Here is a 19,550-nt window from a genome sequence, read left to right as displayed (position 1 = left end):
AACTCTCCCACCTTTTGGAGTCCAGCTTATTAATATCACTTGATCGATCGGTCCATCAGCCCTCACAGCGAGAATGCTGATCAGAACACGTCATTCGTGTTGTTCTAGCCAGTCCTTCAGCCAGACTCTCCGTGGCACCGGACACCTGATCGGCACCATATGGTGCACCATAGCCCAGAACCCCTGAGCAATCTGCCAGCCTCAGCCTTCCATGTTGCTGGGATTACAGGTGCCACTGCGCCTGGTCCTTATTAATATCACATTAAAAAAAACACCCCAGGAACTTCAAACTGACTTTCCTAGCTGGCTCACCACCCTGTCCCCACCAGGGCTTTCTGGCAGTAAGCGCCCCCGCACTCCGACCTTGTAGCTGGCTTCTGCTCTCTGCAGATCTGCACTCCCCAAGGCCCCTGCTTGGAAGCAAAGGGGCGTCTTGCTGTATGGTGTACTCACTGTCACCAGGGGGCCGACACTGTACCCTATCTCCAAGCATGTGATGCCACATCCAGTCCAAGTCAAGGTTTATTCTTTTATAACAGACAAGCAGAAGGCAGTCTTAACTCAATACCTGGCCCCCAGGCTTCGAGTCCACCCCACTCAGGGGTCTCTGGCTCTCCACTCCTGGCAGCTTCCTTGACGACTCCAGCTCTGCTCCCCTCTTGGAGCCACAGGGTTCCTTCCTTGAGCCCCTGGGCCCCCTTGCTCTAGGGACCCACCACAGGAGTTAGCTCTACTCCAGTGTGGTGTCTGCTGACCAGGGCTTAGCCTGTCTTGTTCTTTCTTCCTCAGCTGCCTATTAGCAGCCCTTTATAGGCCCAGGTGTAGCCCCACACTCTTTAATTAGCTGGATTATGCTCACCTCCTCTAGTCCATGGGCGCTGGGCTCAATCTGTTCACAGAGACCAGCAATCCTGTGACATCCACTCAGCCCTTTCCCTCCCTGAGTCTCTTTCTGAATGTTTCTGATGGACCGTGGCTGCCCTTATCTCTCCCAGCAGGCTTGGTTCTTCATTAGATGCTTCCTCTGTGACCCTTGTTTCCAGTCCTTCCATCTGGAGAGGTTGGCAGAGCCCTGTTAAAGGGCCAGCTCAGCCTGTGATGTCAGGCTAGTGTGCTGTAATATGCTCTGCTAAGACAGCCTCTGAAGTCTGGTGAGAAGATCCAGCTAATGGAGAAGACAGCTGCTCTACTATCTGGCTTTCAAGTGCCTCACCACCAAGATGATAGGTACTATAGTAAACATCAGCAATCACGAAACCTGCTTTTGCGTTAACTGCCCTAGTGGAAGCATCTGTGCTCTTTGCCGTCATGAAATTTTGATGTCCAGGACCAAGGGATTAATTCTGTTCTCCCATGAATCAATTTAATTTACATGTAAAACAGATATGGGTGTTCTGCAGGGTATACGTACCATTCTGAGCTGTTGGATTCTCCTATTTTTTTTTAATTGTGTGCAGCACAGATCTAGAAAAAAAAACTGGTTTCAGAGTAGCAGCCGTGTTAGTCTGTATTCCCAAAAAGAAAAAGAGGACTTGTGGCACCTTAGAGACTAGCCAATTTATTTGAGCATAAGCTTTCGTGAGCATCCAATGAAGTGAGCTGTAGCTCACGAAAGCTCATGCTCAAATAAATTGGTTAGTCTCTAAGGTGCCACAAATACTCCTTTTCTTTTTTTGAAAAAAATAACTGTTTAACTTGCCTGTAAATTACAGATTTTAGGTCTATAAAACATTGAGGCACAAATTCTACCTTCACTGACACCTGAGCAACGCCACTGAAATGGGGGGGGGGCAATTTTTCCCAAGAACTCAGGGAGTTACAAGTATTCAGTGTCTGCAGTTGGGGCGATATTTTCAGAAGAGCTCAGGGCCAGATTTTCATAAAAATTGAGCACCTAGCATGCTTGGTTCTTTTGAGAATCTAGGCAGTTTTTTGATGTCTAAAGGTGTGTCTACACCGCAGTGAGACATCCCCTTGTGCCAGCTGACTCGGGATATGGGCTTGTGCTAAGGGGCTCTTTAATTTTAGTGTAGATGTTCAGGTTCAGGGTGCGGCGCAAGCTCTGGGACCCTCCCATTTTGCAGAGTCCTGTAGCCCAGACTTCAGCACTAGCCCAAACGTCTATATTACAACTAAACAGCCTTTAGCTCGAGCCCCAGGAGCCAGAGTGAGTTGTCATGGGCCAGCCGCCAGTTTTTAATTGCAGTGTAGACGTGCCCTAAGAGGGAACTGAACTGATTTGAAAATCTGATCCTGATTCCGGCCAGAGTGACACTATTGTAGAATGATAGTTTTCATTCCTTTGTAGAAGGTGGAATAAGTGTGTGTGTGTGTGTGTGTGAGTGAGAGAGAGACAGAGACAGAGTCATTCAGTTATTACAACCTGGAGTGGGCTACATAGGTCTTATCTAGCCTAGCTTACTCCAAATGTTCAAAAATTGTGAGTCATGACCTAAAAATCATTTAAATATTGGGTTCTTCTTATTAGTTTCTGGTTTTTGAACCCTTAGTGTTTGCATTTTCAAGGTTGTGTCAATAGCCATGACAGGTAGAAATTTATTATTTTAATGAAAAGCTGAGATTCTCACATAATCACCTGACTCCAGGAGCTGGGGATTTAAGAAAAACACCAAATATTGTGAGCGTCATACTAAATTACAAGAGTTGGCAACACTGTATGAAAGTTGTTTTACTGGTAGAAAATTTATAAGAAGTTCTATTAGACTTTACTTTAAAAATCTGGAGAGGGAATAATTTTTTTTAAAATGAAGTGCACATTATGATAATTTTGCTAGAAATATTGGGCATAGCTCTGCTAAAGAAAATGGAACTATACTGACTTACCCCAGCGAACCTCGGACCCATTGTTTATTTCTCCTGCACTGTATTCTTTTCTGCGATACACAACTTTAATATTATGTGAAGTTTGGCAACAAAGGGCATCTTCTGTGCTAGTGAGAGAGTTACATCCTGCTTCTCATAATAGACTGATGCCAGGTGAACCGTTTAGCCTGGAATAATTCCTCACCAATCTTCTTCAAATGAGCTGTGGCTTCACACAGTGTCCTTTGAATACACATTCTGAGCAAATCACTAAGGAGAAGGGATACCCCAGAATATTCACTCATGCAAATAGAGCCCCAATCCTGCAAATACTTCCTGCATGTATATAACTTTGCTCACATGAATAGTCCCATGGAGGTCAATGGGAGTACATAAAGTTATGCATTTGTGTACGGGCTTGTCAACACGGTATGTAAGTGAGCACCAGCTGGGGTATTAATTCTAGTGTGCACCAGCATGCTGTACACTAACTGGCCCATGTGGACCCTGCTGGCATGCACTAACAGTTCCCTAGTGCACATTATTGGAGTCCTGTTTTCAAACAGTACTACAGTACCTCAGTGTGCACCAGGGAAGTTTTAGTGTGTGCCTCCAGGATCTGCACGAACAGCTAGTGCACTGCATGCTGGGACAGACTAGAAGTCTGACCCCCGCTGGGGTGCACAAATGCTCCTTGTACACAGTTCCTAAGTGTCTGCAAAACAAGGACCCAAGTTCATACCCCTTTGAACACGATATTAACAGATAACTGCACGATCAGACTGAACACATTGTTGTGTGATAAAATCACGCAAGCACCTGCATCCCAGGCCCCCATTTAACTTTAAGCACATGGGTAGCCCCACTTAGTCCAGTGGCAGTATTTACATCAGTCAAATAAAGTCCATGCTTAAATGCTTCAAAGGATCAGGGCCCGTACAATATCTCAAGGAAACTATCCCTATTGCATAGCTCTTGCAATGAAAATCTTGAAGCCCACTTGTTCAGGGTCCAAATGCATACAGTGCATATGCAAGTGTTGCAAGTATATTTGCACATTACCAGGGCAGTGGGATTTATGCCTTATCCTGGGCCTTTTTGTTTGCTTTTCAGTTGCTGCGATCATGGCTGTGGGTGGGCTTCTTCCCTGCGTGCTGTTGCGTATCCAAGCCTAATATGGTCAGTGTTCCCACCTGCTCTATTTGATGTCCTACCTCAATGTTTTCTGTGCTTAGCCTGGCTTTATCTTCCTTTCTTGTATTGGCCTGGATTCGCTTTCTCATCTGTGCTCAGCACCCAGCTTGTCTGTCTCAACAACAGGAAATAGCCTCATCTGAAGCATAATAATACGTCTCCAGAAAGAACGGGGTCCCCATGGAGAATCTGACCTATTATTCCATGATGGATTGACCCAGACAGCATATCAAAAATGTCATGTGTCATCCTAAAACCAAAGAACCTATGACTCATGTGCTGGATACTTCCTGCTTATCATCACTAAGGGGTTAGTTTCCAAAAGACAGGGGTAAAGGTTGCAGCGTTTCCTGGCATGTAGCATGCATGACAGTGAAGTGAAGTGTGTGTTGTTTTCCGCGGTGCCATGTCACTGCTAGCAATGATCCGTTGTACTGAGGGCTGGTAGCCTGTCCCACAAGCTGCCCGATCCCTTACCAAGTTGCATAAGCAATGTCCATTCCGATGTGGTCTCTCACACTGCTGACTGATAAAATGAGCGGTGCTTTCACTATGTTTGGATTAGATTTGGATCGTTCGAGAAGCAAAAACTATTTTGTATTTTAGAAAAGGAGGACTTGTGGCACCTTAGAGACTAACCAATTTATTTGAGCATAAGCTTTCGTGAGCTACAGCTCACTTCATCGGATGCATCTCATGAAAGCTTATGCTCAAATAAATTGGTTAGTCTCTAAGGTGCCACAAGTACTCCTTTTCTTTTTGCGAATACAGACTAACACGGCTGTTACTCTGAAACCTTTGTATTTTAGGTTTCTGAATCAGCTGATGGGGGTGCAGGCAGACAGCTCCCAATTGGCTAAGCCTGGACAGCAACTCATAAAATCACACTCAAGAAGTGTCCATCTGAGTTCATAGGATATAAATAACTGAAGCAGAGAGCTAAGACTTCCCACTTTTGCTCATGCCAGGCCTTGCTGTGAAAACACAATGGAAATGCACATAGCTGTCCTGGGGAGCATCGAGATTCTGCAGAGCTACAGTTTAGTCATTGTGTAGTCTTCTGGGTGAGACATAAGATTTGCCAGAGTGGATCAGACACATGGTCCATCTAGCCCAGTATTCTGTCTCTGACCATGGCCACCCCAGATGCTTCAGGGGAAGGTGTAAGAACCCTACAGTAGCATTTATGGGCTAACATTCCTCCAAGAAAGTTTCCATCTGACCTCAGTTGGCTCATGCCCTGTGACAGGAGGGTTTATAGCCCTTCCAAAACTCCTGGATTTTGGTGGGTTCTTTTAATATTTTCCTTAAACACAAATTATTCCAGTTTGTGGCAATACAAATATTCATATCTGAGAAAAGGATCAGGTCTATTGAGTTTACACGGGTACAAGAAACAGAAAACACCTGTGAAGTGTTTTGTTGCCGATTCTCATGAATTTATTGCCAGTCTATCTATGTTGGATGTTTTTCTTAAGGCCCCAGCTCCTGGAGTCATGTGATTACGTGAGGTTTCAGAGTAGCAGCCGTGTTAGTCTGTATCCGCAAAAAGAAAAGGAGGACTTGTGGCACCTTAGAGACTAACCAATTTATTTGAGCATAAGCTTTCGTGAGCTACAGCTCACTTCATCGGATGCAGTAAGCTGCAGCTCATGAAAGCTTATGCTCAAATAAATTGGTTAGTCTCTAAGGTGCCACAAGTCCTCCTTTTCTTTTTGTGATTATGTGAGACTCTTAGCTTTCCTAGCCCTCTTGGTTGCAGTGCAAAGCTTGAAAACATGAGTCTGACAGGCTCAAAAACCAAAAGGGAAATAAAAAGAACCCCAGTTGTATTATTTTTTTAACACATCATAATTTTTGATGAAGCCTTATGATTCTTGAATGCTTGGCAATGAAATACTGGACTCAGCAGCTCAGTCTGAAGTGTTTGGCTGCCACATGTCCTGTGGGTATGTTTAGTTACTGTTTGAACTAGTCCGTTTTGCCATGATGATGTCAAAAGAAAGATTCCAATAGGTTGATGGCCCATCTGTACCAGGTACTGCAGAAATGCAGGCATTATTACTTTATGCTTTGAGCCCTGATTTCCTCAATGAGGCGTAAAATGAAGGGTTGCCAGTGACTGGAAGCTCTGGACATGCCTATTCAGAAGGGTAGAAGGTGCTCAAGAGCCCAGGAAATCAGAATGATCGTGCCCATTTTATTTACCAAAATATATGGGAGGGAGGAAGAAAAGAAAGAAGGGCACGAGATATAGAGGAGAGACTGGCTCAGATGGAAAGTGCTATCTCTAAATCATCCCTAAGTTTACTACTGCACTGTAGGCAGAATAATGTAGCAGCAAAGGGGACAATGGGAGAAGTGGCTTCCAGGCACAGATACTATCAACGGTGCTAAAGGAAGGCAGGGCAGCCTCTTTAAAGAGATTGACAAGAGATCACTTCAGAGTCCGTTTCCTGCCAAGGAGGGGAGGGAAACGGTCTCTTGTTTAAATTATTTTTAGTTGTTCTTGCGGAAGGCAAAGAGCCATCCAAAGCAATGAGAGGGAAAGAATAAAAGCTAAAAATACATCTGCTGTATTTTCAAAACTTCCTTTGTAAGACTTCCCAGTCAATCTGAGGTCAAATACAGAATAGTACGGCACAGAGTGGGCCAATGCAGGTGGGAAAATTGCTGAGAAAGCCCGTGAGTCTGCAGCTGTTCGCAGCAGAGCACAGCACAGACACCCTTTCAGGTATGGTTATTGAAATTTACAAACTGCACCAGGTTGGCGTAGTGAAAACCTGGAGAAATTTGCCCTCTGCTTCAGACAGCCACCACTTTCAGGGAAAGCCGTGTATTTGCTCTGTGAATGAGTTGAGCCACACATCAAACTGTGCCGTTTCTTAGCCCCACAGTCTAGCCACCCTCAAGAACTGAGAAAAAACGAATGTCCTTTTCTGATGCCGCTATCCAGGTGGGAGCACTTCTAGAGCAGTATGCAGGGGGGGTTTCAGAGGACATGTAATGGGCCAGATTCTCAGCTGGCGTGAACGACATCACGTGACACCAGCTGGGAATCTAACCCAGCGGAACAAAAATGACTTCTTGTGGGTGCTCCTCCCAAGGGATGGGGTGAATGCAAGATGGAAAGGAGGAAGGTGGATGGGAAGATGGAGAGCACCTTTCAGTCGGAGGAGCATGCATTTTAGACAAGGATGAATAATAATAATAATAAGAGGGTCCTCTGTGTTTTTAAGGTAATAACTACATCAGGGGCTTCTAAACACCAGGGAGTTTTGCCATTGACCTCAGTGGAGCAAAGATTTTCTCTGGCCTTTCAATCTCTGGGTGTGTTTAGCCCAGCATAAAGTTATTGTCACATAAGCAGGGAAACCCCTCCACTGATCATCTCCATGTACAACCAGAGCTGCCAAGCTGAAGCCAAGTGATTAAAACCAGGCAGAGAAAGCCCTGACTGTTGTGTCAGTGGGTGTGGAATGCATTCGTGCCATGGAACATATACGGCTGGGTTTGTTGCTTAACACCTTATATAAAGATTTTTAATTGAGCGTTACCCCAGTATACACAATAATTCCTTGGTCCTTAATAAAAACCCACTTATAAAATGACAACTCAACATTGCGTAGGCCCTAATCCTACAAAGACTTATGCATTAAGGTCAATGGGACTACTGACAAGGTGAAATTCTAGCCCCGTCCAAGTCAGTGGGAGATGCCATTGACTGCAAGTCAGTGCCTAAAGTTAAGCATGCACATAAGTCTTTGCAAGATCAAGGCCATATATTGTATGCTCTTTGGGACAGGAACTGTCTTTTTATTATAGGTGCCTAGTACCTTCCACAACAGGGTCCCGATCCCTAACTGTCACCTTTAGGCGCTACCACAGTACAAATATTAACTAACAATAATCTGCTCTACAGAGAAAAATACCCCGGACCCTCGCTAGAACGCAGGATTTGGGATCCATGCACAGTACTGCATTAACACGGGGACCACGTTTTAGTGGGGACCGCGTTAAAATGAATTCCAAGTAAAGTATTAAATTTGGGATTCATGGCCGCGACTGGGTTATATGCGAATTTGTGCTATATAGACGTGTGTTCTAGCGAGGGTCCGGTGTCCTTGAAAGATGGTGCAGTCTGAAATAATCTCAACTTTTAAAAGAAAGTGACGCCGTGAATGTTCAAATTGGAGCTAATGTTGCTGTGACCAGGATTCAGTGTCACCCCAAATTCCACTCACAGATCCCCTGCTTGCTGGGGAGAGATGCTTTGGGGGCATTCCTTAGAGGCATAGCACCCACTCTTGTGAACTCCAGGGCCTTCTCCCCCTTCTTCTTGCTCCTTTTCCCCATTTCCATGGTGGGTATGGGCAGCTGCATGAACCCCATGGTGTTTTACACTCCCCTGACTCAGTCTTACAAAACCCTGGAGACAGAGGAACTCGGCACAGGGTGGTTAAGGCTCAGAAAAGCATTTAACCTGAGACATGGGAGTAGTCACATCCCTCTTCTGCCAAATACATAGGCATGGGCTGAAGTGCTTTGCTGAACAGGGATAGCTTTACGTGTGCAAGGACTTTGCTGAACCAGGGCCCACAGCACCCGATCCAGCCCACTGGGAGTCTGTCCATTGACTCCATTATAGGTTGGATTGTGGCCATTGTGGTAGGACCAAGATGACAACAAAAGACTTCCTTCTCCCACACCCATGCTTTGTCACTAGGTGCCTCTCTGGGTGGCTGCAGACCTATGTGGTATCACATAACCAACAACACATGACAAGGTGAAGGTGTGCATGAACCTAAAGGGCAAGGTCAGGGGCCAAGTGTCCCCTTCATCCAAGAAGGACAGGTATTATTCACCTGACATCTCATAAGAACGGCCATACTGGGTCAGACCAAAGGTCCATCTAGCCCAGTATCCTCTCTTCCAACAGTGGCCAATACCAGGTGCCCCAGAGGGAATGAACAGAACAGGTAATCATCAAATGATCCATCCCCTGTTGCCCATTCCCAGCTTCTGGCAAACAGAGGCTAGGGACACCATCCCTGTCCATCCTGGCTAATAGCCATTGATGGACCTAACCTCCAGGAACTTATCTAGTTCTTTTTTTATCCCTGTTATAGACGTGGCCTTCACAACATCCTCTGGCAAGGAGTTCCACAGGTTCACTGGGTGTTGTGTAAAAAAATACTTCTTTTTGTTGGTTTTGAACCTGCTGCCTATTAATTTCATTTGGTAACCCCTAGTTCTTGTGTTATGAGAAGGAGTAAATAACACCTCCTTATTTACTTTCTCCCCACCAATCATGATTTTTTAGACCTCAGTCATATCCCCACATAGTTATTTTTTTTCCAAGCTGAAAAGTCCCAATCTTATTAATCTTCCCTCATATGGCAGCCGTTCCATACTTCTAATCCTTTGTATTGCCCTTTTCTGAACCTTTTCCAACTCCAATATATCTTTTTTGAGATGGGGTGACCTCATCTGCATGCAGTATTCAAGATGTGGGTGGACCATGAATTTATATTATGATATTTTCTGTCTTATTATCTATCCCTTTCTTAATGATTCCCAACATTCTGTTCACTTTTTTGACTGCTGCTGCACATTGAGTGAATGTTTTCAGAGAACTATCCTCAATGACCCCAAGATCTCTTTCTTGAGTGGTAGCAGCTAATTTAGACCCAATCATTTGATATGCATAGTTGGGATTATGTTTTCCAACATGCATTACTTTGCATTTATCAACATTGAATTTCATCTGCCATTTTGTTGCCCAGTCACCTAGTTTTGAGAGATCCTTTTGTAGCTCTTCGCAGTCTGTCTAGGACTTAACTATCTTGAGTAGTTTTGTATCATCTGCAAATTTTGCCACCTCGCTGTTTACCCCTTTTCCAGATTGTTTATGAATATGTTAACTAGGACTGGTCCCAGTACAGACCCCTGGGAGACACCACTATTTACCTCTCTCCATTCTGAAAATTGATCATTTATTCCTAACCTTTGTTTCCTATCTTTTAACCAGTTACCAATCCATGAGAGAATCTTCCCTCTGATCCCATGACAGCTTACTTTGCTTAAGAGCCTTTGGTGAGGGACCTTGTCAAAGGCTTTCTGAAAATCTAAGTACACTATATCCAGTGGATCCCCCTTGTCCACATGCTTGTTGACCCCCTCAAAGAATTCTAGTAGACTAGTGAGGCATGTTTTCCCTTTACAAAAACTATGTTGACTCTTCCCCAATAAATTATGTTCATCTATGTGTCAGACAATTTTGTTCTTTACTATAGTTTCAACCAATTTGCCTGATACTGAAGTCAGGCTTACTGGCCTGTAATTTCCGGGATCACCTCTGGAACTCTTTTTAAAAATTGGCAACACATTAGCTATCCTCCAGTCATTTGGTACAAAAGTCGATTTAAATTATAAGTTACAAACTACAGTTAGTAGTCCTGCAATTTCACATTTGAGTTCCTTGAGAACTTTTGTGTGAATACCATCTGGTCCTGGTGACTTATTACTGTTTATCAGTTTGTTCCAAAAGTGCCTCTAAAGACACCTCAATCTGGGACAGTTCCTCAGATCTGTCACCTAAAAAGAATGGCTCAGGTTTGGGAATCTCCCTCACATCCTCAACCATGAAGACCGATGCTAGAATTCATTTATTTTCTCCGCAATGGCCTTATCATCCTTGAGTGCTCCTTGAGCATCTCGATTGTCCAGTGGCCCCACTGGTTGTTTAGCAGGCTTCCTGCTTCAGATGTACTTAAAAATTTTTTGCTATTACTTTTTGACTCGTTGGCTAGCTGTTCTTCAAATTCTTTTTTGGCCTGCTTAATTATATTTTTACATTTCATTTGCCAGAGTTCATGCTTCCTTCTATTTTCCTCACTAGGATTTAATTTCCACTTTTTAAAGGATGCCTTTTTGCTTCTTCTACCTTGTTGTTTAGCCACATGGCACTTTTTTAGTTCTCTTACTATGTTTTTTAATTTGGGGTATATATTTAAGTTGGACCTATATTATAGTGTCTTTAAATAGTTTCCATGCAGCTTGCAGGGATTTCACTTTTGGCGCTGTACCTTTTAATTTCTGTTTAACTAACCACCTTATTTCTGTGTAGTTCCCCTTTCTGAAATTAAATGCTACAGTGTTGGGCTGCTGTGGTGTTTCCCCCACCACAGGGATGTTACATTTAATTATATTATGGTCACTATTACCAAGCGGTCCAGCTATATTCACCTCTTGGACCAGATCCTGTTCTCCACTGAGGACTAAATCAAGAATTGCCTCTCCTCTTGTGGGTTCCAGGACTAGCTGCTCCAAGGAGTAGTCATTTAAGGTGTCAAGAAACTTTATCTCTGCATCCCGTCCTGAGGTGACATGTTCCCCATCAATATGGGGATAGTTGAAATCCCCCATTATTATTGAGGTTTTTTTATTTTAATAGCCCCTCTAATCTCCCTGAGTATTTCACAGTCACTTTCACCATCCTGGTCACGTGGTAGGTAGTATATCCCTACCGCTATAGTCTTATTATTCTATGGAATTACTATCCATAGAGATTCTATGGTACAGTTTGGTTCATTTAAGATTTTTACTTCATTTGATCTATGCTTTCTTTCACATATAGTGGCTATCCCCCACCAGTATGACCTGTTCTGTCCTTCCGATATATTTGGTACCATGGTGTTACTATGTCCCATTGATTATCCTCATTCCACCAGGTTTTTGTGATGTCTATTATATCAATATCCTCATTTAATACAAGGCACTCTAGATCACCCATCTTATTATTTAGACTTCTATCATTGGTATATAAGCACTTAAAAACCTTGTCACTTTTTAGCTGTCTGCCATTACATGAGGTAATTGAATGGGACTTTTTTTTTTCATTTGACTGTTTCTCATCAGATCCTACCTGTATCTTATCATCTTCCATCCTCTCCTCCTTACTGGGACATAAAGAATTTTCATTAATAGAGCCTCCCTAAAGGGATGTCTCTGTCCGAACCACTTGCTCCTCTGCACCTATCGGTTTTCCCCCAGCCCTTAGCTTAACATTAAAAAGGTCGTAGAGCAGTTTTTTAAGTGCCAGCAATCTGGTTCCATTTTGGTTTAGGTGGAACCCATCCTTCCTGTATATGCTCCCAAAAGTTTCCCCAGTTCCTAATAAATCTAAACCCCCTCCTCCCTACACCATCGTCTCATCCACGCATTGAAACCCCACAGTGCTGCCTGTCTAACTGATCCTGCCTGTGGAACTGGAAGCTTTTAGAGAGTGCAACCATGGAGGTCCTGGACTTCAATTTCTTGCCTAAATTTGTCCTCCAGGACCTCTCTCCTATCCTTCCCTATATTATTGGTACCTACATGTACCACGACCACCGGCTCCTCCCCAGCACTACACATAAGTCTATCTAGATATCTTGAGAGATCTGCAACCTTCGCACCAGGCAGGCAAGTCACCATGCAGTTCTCCCGGTCATCGCAAACCCAGTTATCTATGTTTCTAATCATCAAATCCCTCATAACTGTTATCTGTCTTTTCCTAATAACTGGAGTTCCCTCTCCCGGAGAGAATACCATGACATCATCTGGAAGAAGGGTCCCAACTATGGAATAATTTCCCTCTGCTCCAGTTGGATGTTCTTTTTCCTGAGACTTTCATCCTCCTCAACAGCATAGAGTCTGTCAGACTAGGGGTGGGACCTTTCTAGTGTGTCCCGAAAAGTCTCATCTATGTACCTCTCTGTCTCCCTCAGCTCCTCCAAAGCCTGTACACGGTCTCTGAGGGCCAGGTGCTCCTTGCACCAAATGCACACATATGCCACCTGCCCATAGGGCAGGTAATCATGCATGCTGCATTGGGTACAATAAACTGGATAGCCCCTCCTCTGTTGGTGCATTATCTGTTTACTCCTGCAGCTTGTTCCTTTGTTTTGTTTTTATCAGGGGGTGTTTGGCTTTAAATTTAAAGAATGTTAAGTGTATCTATCCCCGCCCCCTGCCTCTAAACTCTCTTGCGAAACACCCCTGTTACCCGCTTCTGTTTGCTAGTTCCTCTGGTCACTTAGGAGTGGGCTTTTTAAAGCTCTGGTCTTCCTGAGTAGCCCTAGGGTTGATGGGTGCTAAAGGGCTTAGGGATCAAAGCCTCATTAAGAAGCTCTCAGCCTTGCCTAGCAGGCCGCTAGGCTCAGCACACAGAGAGTCGGCACACGGTCCCCCAACGAACAGACCACACAGTATATTTCAGTCAAGCAGCAAGTATACCATAAACACAGACACTACAGACGACAAACAAGTTATCCCAATGAGAGAGATAATCTCTCTGTCTTTGCTCTTGTGAAGTGACTTACATTATGCTAGGTAACGTTCAGTGGTTCAGTCCCACCTTTTCCCAATCATATTCTTCATCTTTCTTCCATTCCACTTTATGTTATAAACCCATATAAGGATCATTTTACAACCTCACTTTTATAATCTGCCCAATAAATATTTTACGAGCTGCTTGCCAGTGTAGAAGTAGGTTTTATATCAGACACGATGCCATAAGAATATTTAAAATCTAAATGTCTTTTTTTCACCTCTTATACTTTTATTAAAAAACACTGCAAGCTATGATTGAGGTCTTACTCTTCCGTGTGATGGGACCTACCGACATAATATTGCAGGGGGGATGTTGCTTTCAAGATACTGAAACAGATCGAGATCCTCAGCAGATGTAAATCAGTGGAGATCCAGGAGCTTTACAGATTTACTGAGTGTCTTGTCCAATTTCTTCAGATCAGTGGGAGAGGAAAGGGGTAACAATGTCTTTATATCTTCACAATATGTGATATAGAAAAGATGTACACAATCTATATTATCTACAGCCGCCATCAAATTACACTGATGAAAGTCCATCAGGCATCTTTGCTTTGCATCTTTTACAATCAATATTAAACATAAATGCACATGTGAAAATCAAATTATACAACAACGTGGTACCATTCCCGTCAGCCCCCCCCCACCCCCCGCCATGTCTTTTAAAAACAGAATATTTGGATACTTTTACTTGTCAATAACAACACATATGTGGGAGAAGATAAATATTGAAAGGCATGCCATGACTGATTATCCTGAAATCACATATTTTTGGATGGAATAGATCAAATGTAGTTTCAATACAAAGGTGGGGAGAAATAAAGAAAGAACACGATGCCTCTTTCTTGTAAAAAAAAAAAAAAACTGTTAAAATTCCAGAAGAGAAGAAGTACAATTTAAGCCAAGAATGGGGGTTTTATTGCTTATTTATCGGACTGGTTAAGACTGCGTATTGGTGACAGATACAGAAGATAACATGTAATGGTCAGGTTTCCTACAACGGGTTGTTAGCAATGCTGAATCATTACTTGAGACCCGGTCATACACCAGCTTCAGTTTTACTTGGTGCCTTTTGTTGAGGCTTGTTTTAATGGTGCTTTCAGGGGTTTCAGAGCCTGTTTTATATGTTCACGTGACATGCTGCTGCATATGTTATAGAACGCCAGAGATGGCCACAACCGAAAATAACTCTCTGAATATCACCCTAGCTAAGTGAAACGTTAGCCACTTTGCACCAATGTATTCTTAGATCACTCTGTGTGAGGGATTAAAGGTTTTATTTCCAATTTTATAGGAGGCATCTCCATACAATTACATTTTCAGGAGAACCGTTTAATGAGAAAGGTAATATTAGGAAAGAGTACTTACAGATGAAGGATTCAGATGAGAGATTTGAGTCTGACAGAGAAACGAGCATGTTTGCTTTTAAAAGGTAAACAGGAGAAGGGTTTACACATGCTTTTCCTGGAAACAAAGCTAGTTGGAAAACAGCCCTTTTTTTGAATGGACAATTGGGGTTTTGATTAACTAAAAATTTCATGAAAATTGCCTGCTTTCCTTGAAATTTTTTTTATCCAAAAACTGAAATCCACAGAACTGAAAAGATTTTATTAGAAAATAAAAAAAATACTTCATTTTGGGGCAATTTTCAGGTGAAAATATTAAACTTTTTGCGCTACCAATATTTCATTTTTTGGTAGTTTCCATCTGAAAATATTTTGGTTTGCCAACACGCAACCAAAACTCAGTTTGGGGGTGTTTCAAGTTTTGACAAGGAATTTAAATTTTCTGTGGGGAAAATACGCAACATTTTCCAGTCAGCTCTGTTCTGGATCTGGTGAACCCAAAACTCCCACTGAAGTATGGCGTTCACCCACTGGGTGGAGTTTGGGGCATGCAAGAAATGCAGGATTTGATTAACTTTCTTATGAAATGGAAGGCTTGTCTACACTAGAAAACTGAACAATTGCTGGTTGAATAGGTGGACAACCACCACTGTAAACCCAAAAGCAAGATTTGCCTTGCGGTTTTGAGCTAAGGACCATTTCAGTTTTGCCTCACGTCCACACTACTCGTGTACTACACCGCGACTGCCTCACATCTCGTGGCACGGTAGCCCTAAGCAGATGATTCTAGGAAATTTCAAAGGGCCTTTTAGGATACTTTGGGGAGCCCAAGGGAACTGCTGGAGACTAAGTCAAACTCCCATAATTCCCTAGCAGAAGCTCAACTAAGCCAGCTAGCCAGAGAATACCCGATGGTGCCATGTGGCTTATGATTGGATGTTAAAATAAACAACTGACAATATGTGGATCTTTAGGAAAATACAAATTGTTAATTTTGATTCGCCTATAAAAGAGGACAAATAAGTTTAGGGTGAGTGTATATTTTAATGAGGCTGGTGCAGCATGCCCAGTGCTTTCCAAAACGACGTCAGCATGTTGTTTACCAGTAGATAGACTGCAGACTTGGGTCTAGGCCTCTCCCTACTGCATACAGCCTAAGGCAGGTTATAAAGACCCACCAACCATCAGGAAAGTGCCTCAGCCCATATCCATTATCAGCAGACCCAGGAGGGAATGCAGAGGCTTCTGGCCCTATCAGAGAGACTAGTCACTTCTGCCCTGGACATACGTAGCCAGGGCTGCCCCAAAACCACCCTACCCCATACACTTCCTAGTGCAAGGTTATAAAGGCCCTTGCCACTGGTACGTGCCTCATGCTGCAACCGCCAGCAGCAGAGCCAAGGCACCAGGAAAAGCAGCTCCCTGCTGCCCAGGACTCCACATCACAGTGACTTCCACCTGGCTACCAAATTACCCTCGGATTTCAGTGCTAGCTGCTCTCTGCTGGTGACAGTTCCCTGACCGTTGCCATGGTGGTGCTCTGCTCTGTGGGCTTCGTTGCTTACTGGAGACTCCACCTGTCACCTGCCAGCCCCACCATCCTCAGCTCACTCCAACCATAGTCTCTCAACATCCCTTTCCCCCAATCCTCTCTATCATTTTCTCTTCTCTGCCTCCCTTTTGTTTCCATGAGCTCCACAGCCTCCTTCCTTCCTTCCCCTGCCTCCCAACCTCCCGGGGGTAACGTGCTTTCCCACTAGCCTCCTTACAATGCTCTTAGGCCCTGATGTGGCCATTGGATCTGTGGGTTGGACCCTTGCAGCCATGTAGATTGACTTTCGTGAGACACCACATGGAGAGCACAGCTGCTGTTTTGCTTGGAGTGCTGGTTTCTTGGCTTGTTCATCTCGCTGTGGGTCTCACTAGACTGACAGCTGCCTCCATGTTTCATGTGTCATGTGCTGGAGGATATCAGGACTCCATGTTTCTAAAGCTAAACTGTTGGTTTATTAAGAACCGTTTACAGAGGTTGTCAAGGCTCAGAACATGGACGGTCTGACCTAGAGGTCAGAGCCTAAAGTAGAGTCAGGGTCATGGTCAGGAGTCATGCCATAGGCCACAGCTAGAGGTAGAGACAGGAGCCATGCCTGAGGGTTAAACTGGAGCCAGAAGTCACGCCAAGGGTCAACGCCAGAGTCAGCAACTGGAGAGCAAGGAAACAGGAGTGAGAACCAGGCAAGCAGGCAGGAACTTGGTCTCAGCAGGCTGGTCGTCATCAGCAGACAAAGCTAGCAACTAGTTGCTCAGACAAGGGGTGGGAAAGGAACAGGAAGCTTTATAGCTGGTGGTGTCCAATCAGCAATCCACTGCTAGTCACCTGACCCTGCTGAGTCAGAGGGTGGAGCCTCTGGAAGTTGGGGTGCTAGCTGCGGTTCCCTCATCAAACCTTGCAGTATGGTGGTACAGAGGGTAAGGCTTTTCTTGGCTCCTACATGGGTTTGAGACCCAGAGGTGCTACGACTGCATGCTAGCCATGTACAGGTAGCCTGCCTTCCTCCTGCAGCCTGTACTCCACCTTACAGGCAGATTTTTATAGGGAGGATCCCACCCACATGGATAAGATCCTTGGTTCATAGGTGAAGAGTTTGAAAAATTCGGGTACCAGCTAGATATTGTATGTTCAGAATACATATTTGCCCTGATCCTGTCATCCACCATGCGCCCTTGTGCCCATGTCGCGCTCCATTGATTCCATCTTCATAACGGCAGCGGCTTAGGTATCCACGTAATCCCAGAGCGCCAGCTCCAGCGAGAGGGAGGGGGAGCCGCACAAGCAAGTGGTGGTCATGCCGAGGCAGAAGCAGCCAAACACTAATCTCAGGATTCGTGCAGGTCAGGTGACTAACACACCAAGAAGGGAAAGCGTGTGTGATGGTGCCCGTGCATAAAGGCTGGAGCTGCCCAGAAAACACACTTAAGTTCTGGGAATGCATGAACAATCTGTGAAGGTGGCGAGGGTCCGCTGGACAAGTCCCATTCACTTTATGCTCCCTCCTTTTGGCCTATCTGTAAGATGGAGATAACAGCAGCTGGTCTCCCTTATAAAGAGTCTGAGATCTAAAAGTGCTGTATAAATGCTAACCATGATTGTTGTGTTTTATCACATTCCTGCCAATTGTCTTTCCTGTTCCTCCTTATCCCTTTCTTTTTAATAATAGCAAAAATTAACAATATTTTCAGGTGGGATTTTTAAAAAACCCCAAAGGATTTAGGGGCACATTTCCAATTGAAAGTCAGCGGGCCTTGTAGATGGAGGCACTGTGGCCTAGTGGCTAGTGCACAGCGTTGGGACTCAGGAGAATAACATTCTATTCCTGGCTCTGCCATTAGCCTGCTGGGTGACCCTGGGCAAATCATTACACTACTCCGTGCCCCAGTTTCCCCATCTGTGAAATGGGGATAGTGATGCTGCTCTCCTTTGTAAAGCATTTTGAGATCTACTGCGGCTAAGCGCAAGGGAGTGTCCCTCTGACAAATTCAAAAAACCTCCTTCTCAATAAATAAAAGACAAAGGGGAATATTTTGATAACATAACACTGGCATACCATTTCTGCAGATAGACTTAGGTATGTTGGCTCCCTGTGAATCTGTTCTGGGTTCTTGTGCTTCATGTGAGTGACTTAATGAAATGGTTTCGGATATCTGATTGATCGAAGCTTATTCTGTTCCAGGCGATGTGGATACAGCAAAGCTAAACAAGATCCAGAAGAAGAAAAGATGCACTTTCATAATGGCCACAGTAAGTGAAGACTTAAAATACATATATGCATTTGTGACTCAGCTCCTATTTCTGGCTTTGCATGGTACTAAGAATAATGAATAACAATCGAGATTTCTTCAGCAAATGGTCAGTTGGTATCCAGTAGAATCAGTTGATTCTGTTATGCAATAAGGCCCCGATCCTGCAAAGACTTAAGAACATGGCTAACTTTATGCATAAAATAGTCCCGATTGACTTCAGTGGGAGTACTCGTGTGTGTAAACTTAAGCATATGCATAAATCTTTGCAGGATTGAGGCCCAAAGGAGTGATTTAATTATAACTTCCCTTTTTAGTCAGTAATATTTCAACAATTTTATTGCTTTCCTCAGTCCTCTACTACATGACACACACAATTTTTAATCTTGCTTGGTTAATCCATTGACGCCCGGCACTTTTGTAGTTTGGAGGAATGAGCACCAGGTTTGGAACCTGAAGGTTTTTCTCTTTGCCAACAATGTGGACATAGCCCACCTCAGCTCTCTGGCCCAGTTTCCCAGCTGTATAATACTTCTCCTTCTGCACTAGGGTGTTGTGAGAATTAATTAGTTAACAATTGTAGGTAGACTTGAACATGTGAAGTACTACTGTAGCCCTTCTATAAATCTAGGGTCAGACTTTACAAAACTTTTGTGAAGTGCTGTGGGATCTATAGATGAAAAGAGGGAGGTGTTACTTATCTAAAGCATTTTTACCTTGTCCGCACTAGAGTATATTCAAATCTCTATCACTGCTATTTAACACAGGCAGCAGGAAGCCAATCAATTCAAGGACTGCACTGTGAACCTCTTACTCAAACTGATGAGTAGTTACTCTGCCAGTAGCTTCAATGCTTCTCAAATAATAATAACAACAATTCTTGTGAAAGTACCTTCCCACTCCTCAGTCCCATGGAAAAAGCCTATTATTGATTTTCTTTATTATTATTATTATTACATAGGAGTGCAACCCTGAAGGTGTGTTGTATTGCAAACATGTGATCTGGGCAGTTTCTAA

At 43.8% G+C, this 19,550-nt stretch overlaps 1 protein-coding gene across 14 annotated transcripts in view; it reads left to right on the top strand.

The window, feature by feature from the left end:
• The window catches only part of EPHA5 (EPH receptor A5), a 378,282-nt gene that overhangs the window by 256,299 nt on the left and 102,433 nt on the right, over positions 1 to 19,550 (top strand). For 10 of the 14 annotated variants that reach the window (XM_043545438.1, XM_037896588.2, XM_037896586.2 and 7 more), the window contains 2 exons: positions 3,937 to 4,002; positions 18,467 to 18,534. In XM_043545438.1, the coding sequence (XP_043401373.1) occupies positions 3,937 to 4,002; positions 18,467 to 18,534 (134 nt within the window). The remainder of the gene's footprint in view (positions 1 to 3,936; positions 4,003 to 18,466; positions 18,535 to 19,550) is intronic. The other 4 variants (XM_037896589.2, XM_037896584.2, XM_037896583.2 and 1 more) reach the window with 1 other exon arrangement.

Source organism: Chelonia mydas, chromosome 4, assembly GCF_015237465.2.
Source record: "Chelonia mydas isolate rCheMyd1 chromosome 4, rCheMyd1.pri.v2, whole genome shotgun sequence".
NCBI classification, from domain to species: domain Eukaryota; kingdom Metazoa; phylum Chordata; order Testudines; family Cheloniidae; genus Chelonia; species Chelonia mydas.
The sequence above is the reverse complement of the archived record's forward strand: the minus strand, read 5'-3'. Positions and strand labels throughout refer to the sequence as shown.